General features: G+C 41.2%; 3 protein-coding genes and 1 long non-coding RNA gene across 4 annotated transcripts; all 4 read right to left on the bottom strand.

Moving 5' to 3' along the window:
• Positions 1-5,348: 5,348 nt before the first annotated feature.
• On the bottom strand, positions 5,349-6,987 carry LOC135618076 (F-box protein At2g05970-like). The gene has a single exon (XM_065118977.1). It carries the CDS (start codon positions 6,985-6,987, stop codon positions 5,824-5,826), a length of 1,164 nt encoding a protein of 387 aa, XP_064975049.1. The 3' UTR covers positions 5,349-5,823.
• Positions 6,988-8,346: 1,359 nt separating this feature from the next.
• On the bottom strand, positions 8,347-10,877 carry LOC135617145 (putative pentatricopeptide repeat-containing protein At1g17630). The gene has a single exon (XM_065117092.1). It carries the CDS (start codon positions 10,864-10,866, stop codon positions 8,749-8,751), a length of 2,118 nt encoding a protein of 705 aa, XP_064973164.1. The 5' UTR covers positions 10,867-10,877; the 3' UTR covers positions 8,347-8,748.
• A 12-nt stretch (positions 10,878-10,889) lies between these two features.
• Positions 10,890-12,586, bottom strand: LOC135617146 (tetraspanin-2-like). Its single transcript, XM_065117093.1, has 2 exons — positions 11,958-12,586; positions 10,890-11,461 (listed from the first exon to the last, which is right to left on the bottom strand). Exons 1-2 carry the CDS (start codon positions 12,453-12,455, stop codon positions 11,150-11,152), a joined length of 810 nt encoding a protein of 269 aa, XP_064973165.1. The 5' UTR covers positions 12,456-12,586; the 3' UTR covers positions 10,890-11,149.
• Positions 12,587-14,150: 1,564 nt separating this feature from the next.
• LOC135617147 (uncharacterized) lies at positions 14,151-16,304 on the bottom strand. The gene is made up of 4 exons (XR_010488624.1): positions 16,161-16,304; positions 15,975-16,048; positions 15,810-15,860; positions 14,151-14,390 (listed from the first exon to the last, which is right to left on the bottom strand). It is a non-coding gene; the product is annotated as an uncharacterized LOC135617147 (long non-coding RNA).
• Between the last annotated feature and the right edge of the window lie 110 nt (positions 16,305-16,414).

Genomic DNA, 16,414 nt, shown 5'->3' on the forward strand with positions numbered 1-16,414 from the left:
TCGGGTCATGCAAGAGTGCACGACCAAGGAACGAAGTAGGCAGTATGTGATGTTGTACCTTTACTACTCAGGGGAGTAGGTAGCAGGGTTGATGGAGAAGACGGTATAATCCCAGAGGTGACTAAATCTATTAGAGAATTACTCCAAGTTGGGGTGAAAACTTCCTACATTCCAGAAGTTCGATGGCATTGAGAAGGTCAATCACAGTAACTAACTTAATGCAAGGAGTGCAAACACTTCAAGTGCTTCAGAAGTATGAGCAAAGAGCAGGCGAAGGTCAGTAAGTAGCTCGATGCATAGAGTATAACCTCGAGGAGGCGGGTGAAGTCAAGTAACATTTGCCTTCTCAACTCTTAAGAGAATGGGCGAAACTGAGTACCCCAATTCTCTTATCTATCCAGCAGAGGAGCTCTGCACATGTTCAAAGACCCTTTGAAGATAATAGAAGATAATAATTGTTAAATCCTCACCAACGGTGATCAGTGCTACTAAGAGTAGATTGTCCGCTTCATTTCCAAACGAATTATCAATCGAAAGCGGAAGTGATGTGAACCTACTTGGAAGTGACAACTAAGTGAAAGAAGAGTCAATGGGCAAATTTTATGGAGGAAAGACCTAAAATTTCAGAAGTTTGCGAGACGATGCTCGTTAAAGCTCCAACAAGCATCCACCCAGTTTAAGCAGCATGAGGCATTTGAGAGACTGGTGTAGTAAGGATGGTCTTTTCCTTCATCTGGAGGATCCGTAGGAACCAACAGGGATCAACATAACTCAGCCAACCCCACACTAGAGTTAGAGTCATTGATGAGTTGAAGCAGTATGGCGGATCAAAGGTTCGACTACTCAAAAATAGTAGCGGAGAGCAACTGAGAGCTAGGAGGCGCATTGCAGCTGGAGCAGAAGATTGAAGACTTAGCAAAGGCGAGGAGTTGTAGTGTCGGCAAAGGCTTCGACGAGGACGTCGAAGGAAAAGTAGGGGAGAATATCACGGACAAACTTATAAATAGGATGTTTGATGTAATGTTTATGCATATCCATGTTTTTTGGTATGTTTATACTTTGCCTAGAATGTAGAGGGACAGTCGAAGGATTAATAGTCCCATTTTAGTTGGGTTTGGTGGCCGTTTTAGATTTGTTAATAAAGATTGTGTCATATTGACACTTGTGAGAGATTTTTGATTTGTAATGGATCATTTTACCCTTTGTTATGCAACAGTTCAGAGCTTGTAAAGTTTGTTTGTAATTTGCATTGTCTATGAAGTGTTTTCGGAAATGTTTGCTTGTGGATCCTGAATAAGGCGTTTTCTCTAACCCGTTCTCTCTTTTGTGGGTCCTGAGGGATATGAGAGGCTTCAGGGAGGCTGACCCTTGCGGACGGATACGCAAGGGTACCGCATGATTTAGGCAAACAAGCTAAGTTCGTGACAAACTATTAAAGAACGCCATAGATGAATATCAAGTTAGGTAGTCAATTATATATATATATATATATATATATATATATATATATATATATATATATATATATATATATATATATATATATATATATATATATATATATATATATATATATATATAGTATATCTCATCTTCGTTATTTATCTGTTATTAAAAAATTATATAATATATCTAAAAAATATTTTCAAAAATAAATTAGATGATTTCTTAAAAAAGCCTTTTTTTTCCTCGTAAACACTCCTGTTTATGTTTTTTTCCCAAATTATGTCCCTTGATTCGAATAATGCCTAAAATACCCCTCGTCAATCCCAATAGTATTATTCTTTTCATAAGTTTTGAACTTTTATTTGGCTCATATATAGTTTTTTTTAATAATATTATAATATTTTTATTGAGGTGTTAAAAATATTATAACGAAAAATAAATAACATTATATTGTGTTTCTCATTGCTTATAGATCATTACGATCCTCATTTTTAATCTTATTATTGGCTTATTTAATGGTAGAAGCCTATTCGGGTCCACCAATTGTTTTATCTTAATTTGAGTGATATTATTTCTAAACTATTATAAATACTTATTTGAATCTTAGGATGATATATCAAATGATTTATAGTGTGTTTTGATTCTATTTAACTCATTTATAATATATTTTAATAATATCATAATATTTTTATTAAAGTATTAAAAATATTATAATATTATTAAAAAAATGGTAAGTGATATCATATTGTATCGTTTTAGTTGTCTTTGTTCATAGATTATTATAGTACTAAATTTTTTAAACTAGAAGTTGATTTGATTGAGATTATAAGCTCATTTGTATCAATTATAGTAATTTCATGTAGACTTTATAGTATTTGTTTATAATGATCAAAACATTATAACAGATAAAAAAAATATGAACAAAATTTTGGACATTATTTAAAATCTTTTAAAGAAATATCTTAATAGCAGATAAGATTTTCACGAGGAAATCTCTTTAAGGAAAATTTTTTATTGAGAAATCCTCATTTCTAATCTGTATAAATAGGAGAAAAAATTTATTCAATAATTCTTCTTATCTTCTATTTCTTTCCAATATATGCAGATAACGAAGAGAAAGAAAGAAAGAGATATATAGGTTAAGAGCCATCTTCTTCCAAAACAAAACTTATGCTCTCCTCCACCTCATCTCCCATTCCCATTCTCTCCCAACAAGACTCGTCCATCCGCCACCCGTTGTTTCTCACTTCTCAACATACTCTCTTGTCTCTCAGGCTTTGCCTCCCTCCCAACGGATTCAAGCATCTTCTTCATATATCACCCTTGCCTGCAAACAAAGACTAAGACTTCTTCCACTTCCCCTTTCCTCCCAGCTTTTGGCCGGAGGAATCAAACTCCATGGATTCTGCATGGCCTGATTAAACCAAATCAAAAGACATACATTAATCAACAAAAAAAGATTAGACCCTAAGGTAAATGAAGTGGGTTACAGGTGAAGTTCATAAATCCAGAAGTTTGAACTGAGCTATACTTCCTTTGTAATAGATTTCATTCATATCATGGAACACTTTACTGGAGTGTTACTTGGCCCAAGAAGGTCAAACTACCTGCAAGGCAATTTCTATACAACCTGTATCAGGTGGTAATATTTGTGGCCAAACAAGGCATGCCACTGCTCTCTGTCTTCTTACACCGCGTATGATGTGATTGCCCACTCTCACGCACGGTTCAGGTGAGTTGATCATGCAATACACCGAAGTGCAGGTTTTTGTTTCAGGGAATCAGAAATATAACAAGTAGGATATCATTTATATCGATGGGTTGTTGTGACAAGTCAAAAACTGGCATGTAATGCGACCTTTTACTTCTTTTTGGCTTAAAGTTCAAAATAATAATAATAATAATACATGCTTGTGCAAGTTCACTACCACTAAAATTGCTTTTCGAATTCGATGCAAAGGAAGATCAAGTATAGTAAGATGATTATCTGAATAAGCCGTTAAAGCAGGATTTTTTAATTTTAAAACAAGATAGCTACAAGAGAGTCTTGAATCTCGTATTTTGATGATGAAACCAATTGATAATTATGTTTATGTTTAACTGCATTTTGAGTGATGCAGGTCTACTCGATCAGGATTAGACAATTAAGGCAGGAGGAATTGACGTTGCGCTGGAGGAGATCACGTTAGGATATTAGATGGCAGAAGGCTTCGGACGTCGGGCATCGGGCCAAGAGCGGAATTGTGCCAAGGATATCGGCGTTGCGGAGGTCAACCGCTGATTGGGCAACAAGCCGCAAGAGAGGACGATGCGCCGAAGAATCGGACGAAGCGCCAACCAATGACGTGCCGGGCAACAGAATGTCAATTCGCTTTATAATAATTGTCTAGATCGGAGTAGAGTTTTTGGTTTGTGTGTGCAGGATTAACTACGATAACGATGAAGACATAAAGCGAAACAAAGTGCTGGAGTCAAGCGCGAAGGATTCATTGCGAGTTCGAGAGTTCGACGGAAGTCCGAAGGTTCGTCGGGAATGCTGCCGGAACTAGCCGAGAATGAGTAGGAAGCTTGCCGAAGGGTTTTTCGGAAGCTCGCCGGAAGGTTCGTTGGAAGTTCACGGAGCTCGCCGAGAAAGATCGGAGCTTGCCGAAGAAGCTCGTTGGAACTCGTCAAAATCAAATCGTGAAGTCTAGGAGCTTGCCGGGAGTCCGTAGAATGGTTTCCGAGAGTTTATCGGAAAACCGTCGGATGTTCGCCGGAAGAAGTCTTGACTTACGGACTTTGTAATAGCTTAGAAAATGTCTTTAAATTCATAGTTAGCATGTTAATTAGGGTTAGGATTAGGTGTTAATCCTATAACCCAAGTAGGGACCAATTGGGCCCGAGTTCGGACTAGTTTGGGCCAAGTTTGGAGCCCAACTAGTGAGCTGATTTGGCCTAGGCGGTGGCACCGCCCAGCACCCGAGAGTTGGGCGGTGACACCTCCTGGGCTAGGCGGTGGCACCGCCAGCATCGGGAACATAAGAGAATTCAAATTTTTGGAGCCCAAATTTGAATCCTCTTGAGGCCTATAAATACCCCTCAAGTCTCAGCTGAGAAAACAACTTTTTTTGAGTAGCAAGTGATTGAGAGAAAAGTCTTAGAAGAGTTTTTGCTAGTCTTATTTTCAATTTGCTAGTGTTCACCTCATTCTTTCTGGCTGAAAATCTGTAAGAGAGTGAACCGCTTGTAAAAGTTGTAAGAGGGGTATTTACCCTTCCCTTTCAAGAGATTTGCTAGTGGAAGGTGGGAGCCTCATTGAAGAGGGGCCTCGCAAGTGGATGTAGGTCATTTGACCGAACCACTGTAAAATCGACGTACTCTCTGGTTTGCATTTACTTATTGTCATTTATATTACTGCAAACCATTTGCACTTTAATGCTATACTGCTTTGTCTCTGTCTTACTTATCTCTTCAAGTTAAAACGCAATCGAAACGTTTTTTAAACGAAAACGTTGCTTTTATCGTACGAAGTTTCCGAAAAATGTTTAAATCGTGAAAAGTTTATCGCACTTCACCGCTGCACTAATTCACCCCCCCCCCTCTTAGTGCCGCTCCGATCCTAACAGAGAGGAGATTGAAATCAACAAGGAGATTATCATCTAATTGAGTTTTCTTATACTCTTATTTTATGTTACTTAATCCTTTATAGTCAACACTTTTGATTTTAAGGGAATAGACATTGTTTACTTACAGTCTTACGCTTGTTTTCATCTCGATAGTTTTCTCTTGTTTCAAAATTTTTCATTCTAGAGGTTGTATGTATCGCATTTCATTAAACTCGAACCTTATACCGATTAGATCATAATGAAGATCGTGGGATAATAAGTTATGTAATTTTTTTTTAACAAGAAACACTTGTATGAAATTAAAGAAGAGAAAATAAAGAATGACTATGATATAAACAAATCAAACATTTTAAAACATTTTTAAAGGTAATAAAATTATAATATATTTCTTAACATACTAGTTCTGACGACAACAATAATTCCATAAAAAATACAAATCCCATATCAACATGTTAAACCATGCAACTACACTTAATCACTTCACATAAAAATTCTCAAACAAAAAAAAAATCAAAATATCATCTGACTAATACAAATAAATTTTAAAAGCATGAAATACGACATGATCGATATGAATAAAATCTTATAAATGTCAATTTTTAGAAGCTTTATGAGCCGCTCTATCTCGAGTAAATTTCTATACATAGTTATTTTGTCAAATAAATTTATGATAAATTCAATACAAATATGATTCTCAATCTTCTACTCCCATAACACAGACAAGAAAATTCATGACAAATTGATGTAGCAAGACCTACACAATGCTAGCTCATGATAGACTTGGAAAGAACCAAACTGAAGGAGGCCAATTCAAGTGACGACCAAGATGATCTATTGGCTCGATCTTTTTACTCTCCATGTTGAATGTTCCTATGTCACTATCTGCATACTGAAAGTAGGCGCAAAACTCTAATATGTTATTAGTGAAGTAGATACAGTTGTGTTTCAACTCCGGAAAGTCTACGGCAGATAGGAACATGGACTGATTGCTGCCCAAAAATAATGTTTGCCGGTGCAAGCTCTTCACCTTCTTCCACCGGAGGTCCTGTTCGTCCAGGGCAAACACCAAAAATAGACTAGTATGCGAGATGATAGGACCCTCACCGGCGTGCCTAGCGATCAGCATCAGATTACCATTTGGCGACTCGACCAAGTACATCACGCATCCTATATAAGCTTCATCTATGTCTGAGGAGATGATCTCAGACACGATGGCAAGTCCATTTGGCTCCCATGCCATGACTGTGCCGCCATGGCTAGCGGTGTAAAATTTGTCATCGCAGTGAATCACATCGTGAAAGCCATGAGGTGTTTGTATGGATGTCCAAGCCTCGTCACCAGCTCGAGCAAAGGCTAGCCGCTTCCGAACACTATAGATCATCACGACGGTGAAATTACCGTCTGCATCGGGAGCCATCGAGAGTACAGCCTTGTGGAAGAAGAAGCGACGCATACGCCATACAGAGTACGCCAGATAAACCACATCGCCATTTGTTTGTTGCTCGCCTATCATGAATTGGTTGATTCGTTCTTGGGAATCCCGAACGATTATAACAAAGGGTAAGGTTGTCACCGAAGGAAGCGGAATTTGGACGCCGGTGAGTGGATTCAAGAGGTGCATGTTGCAATTATCGTCCACGGTGATCAGCCAACCGTGACATGAACCGATACAAATCCGGCGTCTGATCATAGGTTCCGGGCATGGAACCTTGTATATTTTCTTGTCTGCGATGGAGAAGAACGAAGCCACGGTATCGTTGTGATCAGGCAACATGAGCCATGGGGATTGCAACTTTGGTGTACAATGATGCTCGAACTTAAAGGCCAAGTTCCAACTCTTGCAAGCAGCTTTGAGACGTATGCAATCGGGAATAGAGAGTTTATCATGGATCAGACCCAACACATCTGTCGAGAGCTTCGACCAATCCGCCATTGGCGATGACCTCCGACTGGTCCTCCGTTGTAGCCGTCCCTTCCTCGATGATGAAAAGAAAGGAATGCATACTTTGACTTATATAGGAGATGGGAAGGAATCTCAATTAATGTGGTGTGATTTATTCCACATTAATTTTATTTTAAAATGAGAATTAGATAAGTTATTCCTTATTAGGATATTTGAAAATAGAAAATAAATGTTGAATAATGAGATATCTTCATATTTGGATTTTTAAAATAGGAAATAAATGAGATGTTTATCATTTATATATATTTTTTTCTTTAGAATTTAATCTCCAAATTTAATTTATCTTAATAGAAAATATATGGATATTTTCTTTTACACCTCTTCTCTTTCTCAGGTAGTACCAATCTCTTCTAATGCACCTTTGTGTACTTCTTCTATATTACGAACTTATCTTGAATTATATATTAACTAAATTTATCTCAATTGATCAAAATGAAATTGATTTCAAGTTAGTATGACAAGAATTCAAAGCAAGTTGCTATGCTTAGCAACTGTCAAAGAACGCCATAGATGAATATCAAGTTAGGTAGTCAATTATATATATATATATATATATATATATATATATATATAAAATATCTGAAAAATATTTTCAAAAATAAATTAGATGATTTCTCTGAAAAACCCTTTTTTTTCCCCCTCAAAAGACACTCCTGTTTATGTTTTTTCCCAAATTATGTCCCTTAATTCGAATAATGCCTAAAATACCCCTCACCAATCCCAATTGTATTATTCTTTTCATCAGTTTTTCATAAGTTTTGAACTTTTATTTGGCTCATATATAGTATTTTTTTTAATAATATTATAATATTTTTATTGAGGTGTTAAAAATATTATAAAGAAAAATAAGTAACATTATATTGTGTTTCTCATTGTTTATAAGCAATTTAACTTATTATTCAAAACCTTTTGAAAGAAATATCTACCAACCGCTATACATCATCCAGAGGAGAGAGATACAGGTTAAGAGCCTTCTTCCAAAACAAAACTTCTGCTCTCCTCCACCTCATCTCCGATTCCCATTCCCATTCTCTCCCAACAAGACTCGTCCATCCGCCACCCGTTGTTTCTCACTTCTCAACATACTCTCCTGTCTCTCAGGCTTTGCCTCCCTCCCAACGGATTCAAGCATCCTCTTCATATATCAATCACCCTTGCCTGCAAACAAAGACTAAGACTTCTTCCACCTCCCCTTTCCTCCCAGCTTTTGGCCGGAGGAATCAAACTCCATGGATTCTGCATGGCCTGATTAAACCAAATTATAAGACATACATCAATCAACAAAAAAAGATTAGACCCTAAAGTAAATGAAGTGGGTTACAGGTGAAGTTCATCGATCCAGAAGTTTGAACTGAGCTATACTTCCTTTGTAATAGATTTGTTCATATCATGGAACACTTTACTGGAGTGTTACTTGGCCCAAGAAGGTCAAACTACCTGCAAGGCAATTTCTATACGACCTGTATCAGGTGGTAATATTTGTGGCCAAACAAGGCATGCCACTGTTCTCTGTCTTCTTACACCGCTTATGATGGGATTGTCCACTCTCACGCACGGTTCAGGTGAGTTGATCATGCAATACACCGACGTGCAGGTTTTTGTTTCAGGGAATCAGAATATAACAAGTAGGATATCATTTATATCGATGGGTTGTTGTGACAAGTCAAAAACTGGCATGTAATGCGACCTTTTACTTCTTTTTGGCTTATAACTCAAGTCGTCGGAGAGACACTATTGATGGCATCCCAATTGATCGTCTGCCGCAGACTTGTCGCTCGCCATTTGTTGATACAAATCCTCAAGAACTACATATACGTCCTCCGCGCCGGGAGGCAACGTGCCTGCCGCTGAGAATGCATAGAATTTGTTCTTCATCTCTATCCAACTCTGCCCCGGAGTTTTCTTCAGACCTTTTGTTTTTGTCATCACTCTCACCCTCGCCGCGTCCTCCCACCTGCCGCAAGCCGCATAGAGATTAGAGAGCAACATGTAGTTCCCGGTGGCCTGGCCTTCAAGGCCCAACACCTGAGCCACTGCGTCTTCAGCCACCACCGTGCCACCACATATTCTGCAAGAGTTCAGCAAGGCTCCCCAGACACAAGCATTGGGCTTCGTCGGCATGCTTTCCATAAGCTCAATCGCTTCTCTTAGCAACCCGGCTCGTCCAAGAAGGTCCACCAAGCAAGAGTAGTGCTCCATGCACCGTGTAATTCCATACTCGATCACCATCCGATCGAAGAGACTGCGGCCCTCTGAAACGCGCCCGGCATGACTGCATGCGGACAGAATCGCTATGAAAGTAATGCCGTCAGGGTTGCAACCAGCTCCGGTCATGGCATCAAAAGTTCCGAGAGCTTCATCACATAATCCATGCATCCCATAACCAGCGATCATCGAGTTCCACGAGATTAAATCCTTATCCACTATTTTGTCGAACACTGCGCACCCATCCTTCAGGCTACCACACTTTGTATACATGTTGAGAAGCCCATTTCCTACCAGGAGACTACCATGCAAGAAGCCTCTGATAATATGAGCGTGGATCTCCCTACCTAAACGCAATGCTGATACCTCTGCACAGGCTGATAGCACGGTGGCGACCGTGATCGAGTTGGGCTTCACTCCGGCTCTCTGCATCTGCCTGAAGAGGTCCACAGACTGCTCCAACATTCCAGTCGATGCAAAACCACCTATCACAGCACTCCAACTGACCACATCTGGTGTGACGTCTCCTGTGTTCTCCATTTCGACCAAGATCTCATGAGCCTCATTGCAGAAACCACCAGCTGCATAGCTTGAGATCAATGCATTCCAGCTCACCAGATTCCGCGTCTCCATCTCATGAAACAACCTTGTAGCTTCCTCTCTACTGCCAAGTTTCCCGTACATGCAAACGAGGGAGTTGGTGACAAAAGGGTAACCACCGAAGCCGCATGAAATGGCGAAGCCGTGGATCGCCTTTCCTTTCTGCAACGCCGCACTACAGACATAAGGACAGACAGATAAAGCCACCGCAACTGCTTCTGCAGTGGATTTAACACCCCGAGTCCTCATCTCATCGAACATGGCCAAGACCTCACCATGCTGCTGGCACCGAGCATGCGCCGACAACAACGCCGTCCATGTCACTGGGTTCGGCTCGAGCCCTGTGGATTCCATCTGCCGGAAAGCATCACGAGCAGCTTCGCAGTCGCAATTGAGCGAGTACCCAGAGATCAAATTATTCCAAGAAAAGGCATTTCTCGATGGCATTGCGTCGAACACCTTTCTGACGGCGTCCATCTGGCCCAGGTTGCCATACATTAAGATCAGCTCGTTTGCTACATGGAGGTGAGACTGAAATCCCATGCAAGCAGCATGGCTGTGAATGGAGAAGCAAAGCCTGGGGTTGCGGACAGCCGAGCAGGCCCTTATCGCGAGGGGGAAGGTGAAGCCGTCGGGAAGTGCGCCGAGGGCTCTCATCCGAAGGTAGAGGGAGAGGGCGTCTCCGGGACGGCCGTCGGCGAGTGTGGCGCGAAGGATGGAGTTCCAGAGGAGGGAAGAGCGGTGGTGATCGGAGGAAGCGTCGAATACGGAGAGGGCCTCAGCGAGGAGACCAAAGCGGCTATAGACGGAGACGAGGCGGGCGGATAGGAATGGGGAGAGTTGGTGGTGGCGGCCGGAAGAGAGGAGTTGGGCGTGGATTTGTTTGGCTTGAAGAGGATTGGAGCATCGTCGAAAGAGGGCATCGAAGGACGACGAGGAGGAAGGGTCGCCGCCAGAGGAACAGGAGAGAAGGAAGACATGCGACCGCAGCGGGGTGATCGGACGGAGGTGGTGCGGGAAGCAGCTTCCAAGTCTAGACAGCATATGGGAGACGGGCGAGACATGGGTTGGCGTGTATGACACAAGATTTTATTTTCACTACCAAAGTTAATGCACAACTCTGCTTTATGTGGGTGGGAACGAAACGATACAACAGAGCCCACACAACGTGTGTCCTGCTCTTCTGATTTCCCCGTCTACCGGTAGTACATCGCCACTACTATAGACCAATTGAAATGAAAATTTAGCACACAAGCTGAAGCAGAAGATGGAAGTCGAAGATACTGTAGTTGCCGGCAGAGACAGCCACGAGAAACGCAGGAAGACATCAAGTATAACCTCGCTTGTAGCGGCGGAAGAGGTCCTCGGTCTGGGCATTCTTGAAGGCGCAGCAGCCGATGATGTAGATCCAGATGAGGACGACGGCGGCAATGATGAGCGCGACGTTGGCCTTGCGCCACTCATTGCGCAGGTTGCCCAGCAGCCCCGCCTTGCAGGAGTTGCAGTTGTAGCAGAGCTGGCTCTGGTCGTTGCTCCAGAGGGCGCAGTCCACGTCCGCCATGGGGTTACTCGGGTTGATCCACAGTGTCGGGTTCACGTACCCATAGCCACATACCGTCGGTGGTTTGCAGCATCCTGACTGCGCTTAAAAATTTGGATCCCAAACGTGTAAGAAGTAGGCATAAAGAACTGTAGAATGATCTTAACGTGGAGTAGTGGCACATCACGATAGTGATGGCAAAGACCTCAGTAGAATGCTTGATGTCGAAATGTTAGGTGACAGGCGATTGAAATCGTTCTGGCATTCTTGCAAGCATCTTTAATTCATAAATGCAACCGACATACATGCTTGTGCAAGTCTAATCGTCCGATTCCGACTCCAACTATCCAACTCGAAGTGAGACTGAAAGAGCAATTCAGAGCCCAATCTATATACATATGTGTTGGTCGGAAAATAATAATGCTCGGTGATAATAATTCAGTCTCTAGAAAGCCAACCCATGTGCAAGCTAACGAGCTAGCACTGGCCAAACACAAGAAACAAAAGTGTTCAGTTTGGTGAATCTACTGACAAGAAGAAGACTAGTGCCTTGAGTAGTGTGGAAAGGGATAAATATGAAGGGAGTAGTACTGGCCTGGAGAGGCGAGAGATCCGTCTGGAAGAACTGATCGGCGGTGAGGTAGGGCTGATCTCGGCCGAGCTTCTGGCAGACGTCGGAGGAGCTCAGGCAGGCGCGAATCTGAATCCAGTGGTCGGTGATGTAGTGGCGGAGCCAGGCGGAGAAGCCGGCGAGGCGGTACTCGTGGTAGGCGCGACCAGGGACGGGATAGGAGCCGTCGGGGCGGGTGACGGCGAATGCGAAGACGAGGAAGATGAGGAGGAGGACGATGAGGGCGGCCATACAGAAGAGGTAGGCAGCTAGCAAGCCCTGCTTGTCCCAGTAGGCGCCCACGAAGCCGGCGAGGGAAACGAGGAGGAGGAGCACGCCGAGGATGATGACGGGCCACCGGGCGAGGCGGACGCACTCGTTGTCCTGCTTGGAGGCGAGCCAGATGCCGGCGCCGATCACGGGCACGGAGCACAGCAGGCCCACGAAGTTGAGCACGGCCGTGATGTTGTTGCTCACGCCCATGGCAAGAAGATGAGATGGGTGGAGAGGAGGAGGCGGGGGAGAATTGGGGATTCCCTTGGCAGTAGCGTCACCGTGGGAGGTGACTTTTTTAGCATTCCAGTATGCTTTTCACACACAGTTGCTTTATGCCTACAAGATGGGGAATCGAGATAAAAGGTAAGGGTTGGAGCGCTGGGTTTTAGTTTATTAAACAGTATCGATGCTCATGAAAATATAGCATGGACTGACAAAAATGGATCTACATCGATTTGATTTGATTGAGAATGGAAAAACAGTAACAAGTGACCATCTTTTATTATCGATGAGCTGAAAACATCAATATTCTAAATGTTAAAATAAACAATCATCGGGCCATGTAAATCTCGATGGCAGGCAACATCATAGCATTCTTTTTCTGAAGAAAATCGAGTAGAACAACCACCTAAAAGTTGATTGTAGCTACAAATGTATTTCAAACTAAATCTCATCGTTTTTATTCTTTTAGGAAGTCAGCTCCAACCTCCTGGTGATCATCATCATGGCCATCTGGGTCCCCTCCTCCACCTATCTATCACCTCCAGCTGCAGCAAGAGTGTAAAATGAAGTTTAAAAACAATCCCAAAGCCTCTGAACTTAATTTCAAATGTTCTTGAGTGGAACATATTTACCACGAAAGTACTGAGAGCACACAGGGCATTCATGTGGCTTGTCCTTCTCGAGCCAAAACGATACTACATCATGCTCATCTTCTGCAAAAGCAATAACAGAAACTTATGAATAGACATGAACATCATGTTCTTTCACAGAAGCCAGACTAATCAAGCAGACTTATTGTTAATTCATCCTAGGAAAGAGGAGTCGAGGATCAGACAGCAGGAAAAGTAAAAAGGGTAACAGTGGGTAGTAGTTAATCTTGCTCCTAACAAGTTGCCACCTTCACCACCAGGACAGCCAATTATTCTCTTGTTATCGTAGGACTAATTAACAGCAGGTGCTTCCTACAAATAGACAAAAAAGAAATTTATGATGTGATAAGACAAGCAGACTATAATAATTAGTGTACTAGATGTTGTTGCATGATGAGCCCATGACTTATATGATCTGATGAAGGCCAATGTAGTGGCTGCTAGCGAATCGTCGAGTTGTGACAGTTGTCCAATCTCTGGCTCAGGAGTGAAACATCACTCCGTCAGCTATCGAATATAATTCCTCTCCATCTGTTGTTGTTGGAAGAGTGCATGCCATTGATGATGTATATATCTAATAATACATGACTATATGACTCTGATGAAATTATTTGGTACTATTACATGATATGCATCACTTGTATATTGATTATCTCCTATAGCATATAATTAATTTCTAAGAATAATATTGATGTATCAACCATATTGTTATTGGCTTATCATTGATTTCGTCCCTTTCCCTACTGGGCATTTGTGCTCATTACATTGTTTTCATCTATGGTTAAGGATTTATAAGAGACCTGAGTTGGGATGTGGAATGGAGCTATCTATATATGAATGAGCAACCGGATGGTTTGCTTGGTAGCTAGTTGATTTTTGTAATTTACATTTCTTGAGGTTTATGAATTAAAAATGATATGCAATTATTGTAAAATGGACTTTTAAAGTAGTGGTTTATGCAGGGTGGAATTTACTTGGTATGCCAGGAGTTTGATAGTACCAGGGCTTAACAAGATCTTATTCAAAGACAGATAGAGAACTCTCTAAACCACAGTATTAATGGCTTAATGACTTCTTAAATCTAATATTTGTCCAAAGTATAGCTCTACAATCAATATGAAAATAATAATAGACAAACATAACTAGAAAATAGAAAATTCATACAACATGCCTTAGTCTAAGGCCAGCCAAGGTGGGGCCTCCCAATATCTCTGAAGAGGCCATAAGAGGTGGTTCAAGGACCAGCCACTCGTAATGAGAATGTCACCTTCTGCCAGAATATAACATATATGGAGATCACAACCTGATAAAAAGAACTAATACGTTTGATATATAAAAAGGCCAAACACCACCAAAGGAACATTTTGCATCTCCAACCCTTTCTCCTCACCCAAGAAACACAAGCACAACACAGAAAAGAACCATGAGGTTTGCACTCATGTACAGAGTAAGATCCATAATCCTAATACTTCAAACCTGAATAAATCAGCTACTTTGACAAATAACTAGTTTTCATTCTCAATGTTCTCATTCTTGGTATTTTATGTTATTCTTGACCAAATGTTCTAAATGCAGCCTCCAGATGACAATTGATATCTAACCTTGAACACTTGAGACCGGCATGTGATAACAGATTTTTTGGCTCTACATCAGCAAATTACGGTATGCAACCATAATGGAACTACCATTTCAAAATATTAATTATGATGTTAATTGAACTTTAAAATCCAACAAAAATGCTTTATTATTTTGAGAGAATAATGTAGTCTTCACTAAGTAAACAATGTAGAACAATTTTGTGCATGATTATCACTGAAATTATAGTTTACAATGAAGAACTATTACGTTTGAAATATATCTGTTGTCCCAATTACTAATTTCTGTTTGAATAATTAAAATGCTTTAGATTTTGAATTATAATCTTTGAACAAAAATAGAAGCTTCAATGTATTGCTTTCTTTCTAATAAGTGAAATTAACATTTTTCACTTCAGGAAAGTTAATGACATTACAATGTTTCAAAATACAGAATTGGCTAAATCTTCACCTAATTTTCAGCAGCTGGGGCTAAATTAGACTTAGTTGATAATTTATTTACTTTTTTTAAGGGAAGACAAAATCAAACCAGTATAAGCAAATAAAAGTATATATCAGGATCAATACAAAAATTGGCGGGGAAATCACAGCCCCAACTAAAGCTAGAAGATCTAGTTCTGGCAAGATTAGCCAAGACATGTGTTGTCTTGTTGAGGTTTCTAGAGATGTAACAAAAGGAAGTGCCGATAGTTTGATAGAGGTAATTAATGTCCTGGACAAAGGAAAGAGAAATGTGAGAAGAAAAGGAAAATGAATTAGTCAAGGTGATCATACAATGTGTCTATTTTTCTTCTGAAAGATCACACAAATTGATTCCCTATGTATAGAAGGTCCTCCTGGACATCAATGGCAAACCTGTATGTTCGAATTTATAGTAGTTGTTACTCAATCTACAGCCTGACCGTATCATATATGTATGTTAAGCCTTATTTTCAAACCGACCATGTAAATCTACAAGTGTAAGCCTAACATCCTAGAAAATTACATCTCAAAGAACTCCTAGGACACTTTTTACCAACCTTACAACTCCATAATGCACCTAATGTTCGATATTGTAATCACAAAATCGGCATTTCAGAATTAGGACTGCTGACCTTAGTGCCAAAAGGGCCCGCCGGAGCATCCACATCGAAACGCTTCTTCCCCTGAATCAAATCAGTCAATAGTATACAAGGTCAGCGCATGCTGAACCCTCTTTTGGAGAGAGAGAGAGAGAGAGATTCTATCAAACAATAACACGGACAACTAAAAATCCCAACCTCGAGCTCCTCGCGCTCGAGTCTAGTGGCGACCGGCATCACATCCACCACTTTCTTCTTCAACGATCCATCACCTGAGGCCGAGAGGGGTGAAAAGAAACCAACCGCCAAACGAAGAATTAGCTTGGAAATTCGCAGAAACCCTAAGGGAAAGAAGAGATCGGATGGGGGAAAAGGGAAACCTACCGGACACGGAAGAGTAGAGAGGAGTTGCGGTCATATGCAGCAGCGAGAAGGAGGCGGATAGACACAAAGTTGGGGCAAAGGTTGGGTCGGAGTCTGATTCCAAAGAGACCGGCAATGCTTTCTACACTTATGTTGGCAAATGAGCATTTCTAGATCAAGTCGTACCTCTTAACAATACAGGGGACCCACCGAAAAAGGGCCCCGCACCTCAGGTGTTTTACAGGCCGGTCACTGTTTCACGCGTCGATTAAGCG

Source organism: Musa acuminata, chromosome BXJ2-7 (genome assembly GCF_036884655.1).
Source record: "Musa acuminata AAA Group cultivar baxijiao chromosome BXJ2-7, Cavendish_Baxijiao_AAA, whole genome shotgun sequence".
Lineage (NCBI taxonomy): Eukaryota > Viridiplantae > Streptophyta > Magnoliopsida > Zingiberales > Musaceae > Musa > Musa acuminata.